At 38.1% G+C, this 9,498-nt stretch overlaps 1 protein-coding gene across 1 annotated transcript; it reads left to right on the top strand.

The window, feature by feature from the left end:
- Positions 1-478: 478 nt before the first annotated feature.
- On the top strand, positions 479-1,621 carry LOC141589729 (uncharacterized). Its single transcript, XM_074410355.1, has one exon. The coding sequence runs from the start codon at positions 479-481 to the stop codon at positions 1,619-1,621; it is 1,143 nt and encodes a 380-aa protein (XP_074266456.1).
- The last annotated feature ends 7,877 nt before the right edge of the window (positions 1,622-9,498 follow it).

The raw sequence follows: 9,498 nt of genomic DNA on the forward strand, positions 1-9,498 counted from the left end.
CGGATAGTAATTATGTAACTAATTGCTCATTATTTGTTACCTATTTTAGTGTAATATTAGTTGTAATCCTTTCCCTTTTATTAGCCAATTAGTTCCTAAATTATAGCTAGCTAATTGTATTTATACTCAGCTGATTGTTAATAACAGGCATCCATTAATCTCTTTCATGGTATCATTAGGGTTCGATTCTTATTAATCGCTTCCGCTCACCCTATTCTTCTTTTTTCTTCTTTCTCAATCTCGACCTCACGTCACACACAATGACTACTGATGCATCAGGAAAATCAACCTTTCATTCTGCTCTTGCCGTCAATAGCATACGGAACCATATCACCGTCGTTCTAGGTATGGACAATGGCCAATACCCATTATGGGTCGCCCTCTTCACAAATCACGTAAAATTAAACCGCGTGCTTCATCACATCATCAAACCGAAGGGATCGCTGCCTAAGCCCCTTCCACCGATGATGAAAAGGAGATGTGGGAGACTCTCGACGTTACGGTTCTCCAGTGGATATACTCCACCGTCAGCAATGACCTCTTGGAAATGATCGTTGAAGTCGATACAACCGTCATGGCAACATGGGATCGTTTGGCTAACATTTTCCAAGACAATCAGAATTCTCGAGCGATGACACTCGAGCAAGAATTCTCCCATATCGCCATGGCTAATTTTCCCTCTACCTCCGCTTATTGTGAACGACTCAAATCGTTGGCGGATCAATTGAAAAACGTTGGCTCACCGGTCTCGAATAACCGATTGGTTCCTCAAATGGTCTCCGGTCTCACGGAGGCGTATCACGACGTTGGGACCATCATTCGCCAGGCGAATCCTCTTCCTGCGTTTTATCAGGCGCGGTCCATGCTCACCTTGCAGGAGGCGGGTCTAGCGAAGCAGAATTCGTCATCTGCTCTGTATGCTAAGGGTGCTTCTGATGGTGATGACAGCGGCTCGTCCTCGAAAGCTGTTGCTCCCTTGACTGGTAAAGGTGGCAGACAAAATGGCTCTGGTGGCAAAAAGAAGGGTAAAGGAGGCAAGGGAAACAATGGAAACCACAAGGCTACTACGTCCCCTGTTTCCCCTGCCCAGCAACCTGTTGCTCCGTCGTTTCAGTGGCCTGCAGGGTATGGGTCTTGGCAATGGCCCTCCTCTCCTTGGGGCTATCCGCCTTGTCCATACCCTACTGGTCTGTGGGCTCGTCCTGGTTTTCATCAACCAGGAATTCTTAGGCCCCGTCCTGCTCAGGCGTACACTACAGGCGCTGCCGCTACCCTCCCAAAACCACATCAACCTCTTATTCTTAAAAATGTCCTATTTGTTCCTAAATTGGTTAAAATATTAGTGTCAGTACGCAAATTTACAATCGATAATAAGGTCTCTGTTGAATTTGATCCTTTTGACTTATGTGTGAAGGATTTGCGGACGGGGACTCGTCTAATGAGGTGTGAGAGTCGGAGAGAATTGTATCCAATTTCATCCAATAAAACCAGTGCCGGTCCACCATCTATATTTGCTGCTTTATCGTCTTCGCTTTGGCATGACCGTTTAGGTCATCCCGGGGCTCCAGTTTTTAATTCTCTAAGGCAAAACAATTTTATTGATTGTATCTCAATTTCTTGAAATAATGTCTGTCAGTCTTTCTCTCTTGGAAAAAATATCCGTCTGCCTTTTGTTATTTCTCATTCGCGCACCTATATGCCCTTTGATATTATACATTGTGATCTTTGGACATCTCCCGACCTTAGCTCGTCAGGTGATGATAAACATTATTTGATAATCTTGGATGACTATAGTAATTTTTTATGGACAATTCCCATTGCCACAAAAAATCAAGTTCGTTCTATTTTGTTAAATTTCCACGCCTATATTCAAAAACAATTCGAGGGTAAAATAAAATCGATTCAATGTGATAACGTGACAGAATTTGTTAATGGTTTGTTCAAAGAATTTTGTGCCACGCATGGTTTGGAATTTCGCCTTTCATGCCCACACACCTCATCCCAAAACAAGAAAGCCGAGCGCAAAATTCGATCCGTTAATAACAATATTCGAACCAATTTATTACACGCCTCCGTACCTACAAAATATTGGCCTCACGCGTTAGAATTAGAAACCTACCTTTCCAATATTATTCCGAGCAAACCTATCGACTACAACATTCCTCTTACTTTGCTATATCACCGTCAACCGTTATATAGTCATCTACAAGTTTTTCGTTGCCTGTGTTTCCCTCTTATTCCCTCTACCACTATTCACAAATTGCAGCCTAGGTCCACTCCGTGTGTCTTCTTAGGTTATCCGAAAAATCATCGTGGCTACAAATGTCTTGACCTCTCGTCTAATAAAATCTTCATTATTCGTCACGTCATTTTTGATGAAACCGTGTTTCCGTTCACCAAAATACATTCACCTGCCACCCACACATACGATTTTTTGGATGATGGTCCGTCTCCCTATGTCATACAGCAATTGACATCGAGTCAGCCTCAGCCCTCCCCTGCCTCACCACGGACCTCTGCCAACCCACCTCCTGGTTCCCCTCCAAGTAACCAGCCCCTTAACAATCCCCCTCCCAATGAGCAGGTAGTTAACCCAACCACAGCCCATGTGTCGAGACCACCCATTCCCGTCTCCAAACCCACAACTCGGGCTGATCACGTATTTACAAACCCAACCCCAAGTATTCAAAACCCAATACCCACCAAAACTTGAGTCGCACATTTGCCCTCTCCCCTGTTCCTCGTAACCCCGTGATGGCTATACGTGACTCTAATTGGAAAATGGCTACGGATGATGAATACAATGCTCTTATTAATAATAAGACTTGGGTCTTGGTTCCACGGCCACCGAATGTTAATGTCATACGGTCCATGTGGATTTTTCACCATAAATTTAACTCTAACGGGTCTTTTGAAAGGTATAAAGCACGTCTTGTAGGTGATGGAAAAACGCAACAAGTGGGAGTTGATTGCGGAGAGACGTTTAGCCCTGTGGTTAAGCCTTCTACTATCCGAACTGTACTATGTCTCGCTTTATCTCATTCTTGTTCCATCAATCAACTTGATGTCAAGAATGCGTTTCTCCATGGTGCCCTCCATGAGACGGTTTACATGTACCAGCCTCTCGTTATAGGGAGAAGCTTCGACCTGATCATGTTTGCCTCCTAAAGAAATCACTTTACGGTCGTAAGCAAGCTCCTCGCGCTTGGTACAAAAGGTTTGCGGATTTTCTTGCTCTTCTCCGACAAGGTAATAATTTAGCATATTTATTGATCTATGTCGATGATATAATACTCACTTGTTCAACTGAGTCCCTTCGTCAAACGATTATGAGTCGTCTTCATGCTGAATTTGCAATGAAGGATCTCGGCAATTTATGCTATTTCCTTGGCATCTCCGTAAAAAAAAACAAGCACGGTATGTTTCTTTCTCAATCGAAATATGCTGCGGATATTATTGAGCGTGCTGGCATGACTTGTGACACCCTCATTAATTGCGGAAAAATAAACACGTAATTCTAGAATAAAACTGCATGGATATGTTTGTAATAGGTTCATTTGGGTAAAAACCTGTAATTTTTAAAACCTGAACCTGTTATAAAGATATCCAAATTGGAAGGTGTCAAACATACAAGGTCTAACTAGAAGTTTCACAACATAACCATCATTAAAGTCGCGAATAGCAAATTATACAACCAAATGTAAGGAGGGAGACATATGTCCCTAAAATGTATGTGACATAAAAAGTATTTAAGGGTCACAATAAAATAAAGCCAATCTAGGTTCCAAGGTTACTTTGCTCGCTAGCTCGTCCATGTACCCCATATATGCATCACCTACCTTGTCATTCGCATTTTATACAAATACGAAAGCCACGGTCGATGGGGAGTAACTCCGAGTTCTCCCAGCCACGAAATGTCATAATTAATATAACATGTAAACATAAGAATATGAATACGAATCACACAATGCCTTAGCATATAGATGCTAGACAGTCGTGCTTATCATGTGAACAACAATATAACAACACATAGTCCTAGCATGTGAATACTAGACCGACTCATACTACACTATCATGTGAATCACATAACATCCAGGAATCCAAACTCTATCAACCATAGCCGGCTTGCATCTCACCTTCTATGATTCATAGAATCACCATACAAGAAAGGACAATATATCAAAGACAGGGCATAAGTTCTTAGTACGGTCAATAGTCACTCAGAATCGAGTCTATACCACGAGGTAGGGAAGGTAATCGAACCGGTATCTTGGCTCAGAGGTTCTATCAAAACATGGCCAAGACACAACACAACCCTAGCCTAAAATCTGCGCAGACCTAGACATGCGGATACACACCACCGCACCCAAGACCCACAATTTTTCTAAAACAAAGTGAGTACCCTAAGGAGTCCACCAAAGGATTGGCTAGTACTTAAGCTGACCACTTACTCTCAAAATAAGTAACGAGGTCATGCCCCAACTTGGATATAAACCCACCAAGTCAGGAACACAGAGGCTATTAAGCAGTGAACATACACTCGTCAAAGACTATAATGACCTATCTATGATGAAGGCCGAAATACTCACCTAGGACCTAGTCCCAGCTAGTCCCAGCTTGAATACTTTAGTCCACACCACACAAGACAAGTAGGATACCCAATTCAGCTGACAATCCAACACTATCTCCATTATCAATAATAATCCAAATTCCAGCTAACCGTTAATTTCATAATTCATGAGAACAAGCTAAAATGGCAAAGAGGCAACAAGACTGAAGTATAAGGCAGCCAATTCATCCAACAACCAACATGTGAAATGATAATTACAAATATCAAGACATAACATAAAATTTCCAATAACAACCAATCTTACCTCAAAGACAAACCCTCGACCCGAGTCCCGCGACGGGTCATCGGTCAAATCGAGGCTGACTGGTTTAAACCTAGTTTGACCAAACTCGTTCGGTCAATCTGGCCCAGCTCAGAGTCTTGGCCTGCTTTGGCCCAAATTAAAAATTTTATCACAATATTATTCTCATGCTATTTCCAATTTCTATCATGTGAAAAACGAAAGTAAAACATTATCAATCACCTAAACACTTATCAAACAACAAACACAACATCAACTACTAATGTGACATTAATTCGTCGAGTAATTCGGAATAGTTACCTTAAGCTAGCAAAGAGACAAGCAATAACTTGAGAAAGCTTCTAAAACCCAAAATTACTCTTCATCTTCAACCATTTATGAGCCACCTAAAATAATTATGTGAAAGGACGATATTAACGAATTATCTTTATATAAAATATGAGACGGAAATTAATTTAATTATATTTTAAATAAACCTATCTAGCGTCAAAACAATTTATAGACACGGCTCAAAAGTTATAAAGACAACCTCAAACTCGGCCTAACCACCAACTACACATGGCCTCAAACTCGTGACTTAGCTGGGCCACTGCCTAGGTCACGGCCATCAAACTCGCCTAAAAGCAAGCCATAAGGAGTCCGACACGACCACCACCCGACTACCCATAGCCACCCTTCACCCTACTTCATAACCTGACCCAAAAATCAGTCCAAAACAGAACCCAAAAGATGCCTAAGTTCGACCCCAACTCCAGTCCTCAAATGCAAAGTGAAAACCCACGATGACAGCTCTCGTCCCTGCCCAAAACAGAGTACCAATCGTCCCCTTAAGACTCCATTCTCGCGCCTAAAAACAGTCCTAGCTGAGCCAACTAAGTCAGCATTTAAAACGGTTTTAGAGCGGAAATCCACAAGTATAAAGTAACTCAAAAACAGACCCTAAAGACTAAAAAATCGCCCCAACACAGAGTCCAAATTAGTCCAAAACAATCCCTACATATCAATATACACCGTCTCAACTATAAAACACACCAATTATCACCCAAAACAATCCATACATGTCAGCATACACCGTCTTAAATATACCATTTACTAGCTAGCATCCCAAATGATCCCTAGAGGTCAGTATACACCGTCTCAATCATCTCCACATATTAGTATACACCGTCTTAATTATAAAACAGACTAACCAGCATTCGAAATAAACATATTTTACAAGTAATATCGAGTAACCTATCATTGTTACCTTTTTAATCTTCTACCAGACCGTCTATTTTAGTACATACAACCGTCTTATAATAAATAAAGCTGAAAATATAAACGGGTTTGTAAAAATACATGACGAAAATGAATTTTACTTACAACGGATTGACAGAACGATGAAAGCGGCAAAGACTATGGAACGAAAATCATTGATAATGGATGACAAACGGAGTGGCAGAATCAATTTAAAATTAATTAAAAAAAAATGAAAAGAACGAAAAAGAAGAAAAAGGAAGGGAGAAGAAGAAATGTTGCGTGAGAAATGAGGGAGCAGCCTGCCTGCCTGCTATTTATTATACGTACGTTTCTTCGTCGTTAAGAAACTTCGATAGTTATTAAAACCGTTTGAGTTAAATTTAACCGGTTTTAGTAAAAGTTTCATAATAAAAAACGGAATCAATAATAAATAAATTTAATGAGTGAAAATAAAATAAACTCAGCTAGTTAACGTAAATAATACAATATCAGCTTGAATCGGAATTATTAGCGATTTTTACAAAACTAACGGATATTAATAAAAATTGCTAATTTAGTGAAATAAGCTCAAAATAGCTAATTGGACGGTTTTGTTCCCAAAATCCATCTCGGGTTCACTTAAAACAACTTTCATAAGGACTCGTAAAGAAACGGAAATTATTAAATAAATAAACTCGAACTAACTTCAATAAACTCGAACTAACTTTAAATAAACTTATTAATGATTATTAAAATTAACGTATCGAATTATGATGAAATTAATTAATTAGCTAAGCATATATATATATATATAAATCGTTAAATGATGTAATTAAATTCAAAATAGCAATTAAAAGAATTTTATCCAACTTAATAAAATACGGGGTGTTACAATCACCCCATCTTTTTTAAAAAGTTTCGTCCTCGAAACTTGAAAGTATAAATGAAAGGTTATAAAAATAAAACTGAAATTGGAATCGGCAACCAAAACATTTTAAAGGTTATTTATCGTAAGAATCAAAATTCTTTCAAAAGTTTCAAATAAAATTTTCCGAAAATGAACCGATTCTCATCGGAGGAACGGAAGTGTTCTCGTTGCGCATTCAAGAACATCACATTCCAAATCAAAGATAAGGTCAAAAAGCAAATTATTTGTATAAATCGAAAATCAAAATACTTTCAGAAACATTAATGAAAAGTTTTCAAAAGTATAAGTCTCATTCATGGAACGAAATTGCTCTTGTTGTGCACACAAGAACGCTAACCTTCCAAGTCAAAGACAAATTTAAAACCGAAAATCACTCGTCGACAAGAGTAGAACAAGTTATTAAACGTTTCTAATAACGAGTTCTAACATCCGATCAACGTTAAAATCAAAAGAAAAGGTAATCTACTCAAATTTTCTTTTGCAAAAAGCCAAAATAGAAATAAAGGTTTCACCTTTAAACTAAAAGGGAGTTAAATTCCGGAAATATAATATTAAACTTTGACAAAGAAGTCATAAATAGATCAAAGTTAACAGAAATTGGATAAAATTTAACGAAATCTCGGGTCTAGTAATTAAAATTACGATACATGAGTTTATATTTAAGGAAGGAATAGGGAACTAAATCAAATTTTCATTTTCAGATCTTTAAAAATAGGTTAGGTTTGCAGAAGTGACATAAACTTTTAAGAATGAATCGAAACTGGTAGCTTGAAAGTTTAGAAGTTGTACATAAAGGAAAGTAACTTAGATAGCATAGAAACAAAGTATGTTAAGAGAGCTATAATGAATTTCATAGGGTAGAAATTGAAGTCAAAATTACAAGGATGTCAAAGATAGAGTTTCACAAGATACGAGTGTCAAACTTAAAGGAGGAGCAAGATGAAGCAGGGAAATGAGGTATGAACGGTAACGCTTATGATCAAGAAGAAAGGAAAATTAGACAACAAGGAAACTTAAGCAACATGTCAGGGTGTGAGACTAAAAGAGTCGAATCATAAAGATAACTAGTTAACAACCAAAGAAGAGATATTAGAATTAGGGAGGTATTCAAGACAAGGAAATAACGAGTAAACTTTTATACTTAAGAATCAAATCCAACCAAGGTATGAACGAAAGGGAGGAAAACGATTAAAGGTATGAAAGAGGATTTTAAGGCTTAAACCATACGCTTCCTAAAACTTAAGGTTCTCTCTAACAAGGTCACGTCTATTAGGGTATTGTACCTTCATGACAAAACGACCAAATCCCAAACAAGGGTCAAGGTAAAACAAACGCTCGCTTAAGGGGTGATAAATCGGTTAGATACTTCTTCCACCTATCTTATCACATATTAGGATTTCCCTAAATCAAATCTACCACTCAAGTATAAAAGCATCTCTTTATCTCAAGCACTCGACATAACCTCAATGTTTTAAAAACCAAAGAATGAATTGATAAAGACTTCTCAACAAAGTTCTCAAGGAACAACTAACACCAAATCACATTCCCAAACTATACGGGATTGTTAACATCTAAAAATGGGTTTTCTTCCAAATTCATATTCTAAAGTTATCTCATGTTTACTCCTAAGGTGACGACTCTCAACCTACTAAGCTTTCAAATCCCAAACATAAACAACAAAGCCAAGTTCTATAACTTTAATCACATAGGCAACTCATTCCTAACACAAAGAATCCACCAATCGATTATACTTACTTTGTCAAGGAACTAGGTATAAGAATCACTAAGTATGTCTCATCACCTTACCTAAGTCTTTCTAACATCACGACTTCTCAAAGCCAGGGTTAAGGGTCAGACACAAACAATCTCCTCAAAAGTCGAATTTTCCAACCAAGGTCAACATTCCTCACAAGAAAGAGTACTATCTAACGGCGTTAAGGGAGGATAAGCAAAGAACAAAGGACAAGTTAGGAGTACAAGCGTAGCTTTTAAAGTAAAACAGAAGGGAGTTTAGAAGGAGGATAAGCAAAGAACAAAGGACAAGTTAGGAGTACAAGCGTAGCTTTTAAAGTAAAACAGAAGGGAGTTTAGAAGGAGGATAAGCACCAAGAGATTAAGAATAAGGCGAGATACAAAAAGAACGAGAAACATCTTCAAGGAAGTAGAAGCATTCTTCAAAGGTTGAACAATCGTCAATCCTCAGCAATAGGCACTAAATCTTGATCTTCTTAAAATATATAAGTGTCCTTTCAATGGAACGGAGATACTCTTGGCGATCACTCAAGAACATCAATATTCCAATTCAAAGACATAAAAATACATTTTTACGCCAACAAATGATAAAACTAATTATCAGACGTCTCCAATAACAAGCTTTAACACTAATTGACGTTAAAACCAGTGAAAAACATTAAAATATTTTCAAAACCTTTAGTTCAAATTTTTTTTTATAATAAGGGTAATAACTCCATTAGCTATGGA

The sequence above is a fragment of the Silene latifolia genome, chromosome 7 (assembly GCF_048544455.1).
Source record: "Silene latifolia isolate original U9 population chromosome 7, ASM4854445v1, whole genome shotgun sequence".
NCBI classification, from domain to species: Eukaryota; Viridiplantae; Streptophyta; class Magnoliopsida; order Caryophyllales; family Caryophyllaceae; genus Silene; species Silene latifolia.

Coding starts and splice junctions, on each gene's coding strand:
- LOC141589729 (XM_074410355.1), top strand. CDS start 479: ATGTGGGAGACTCTCGACGTTACGGTTCTCCAGTGGATATACTCCACC.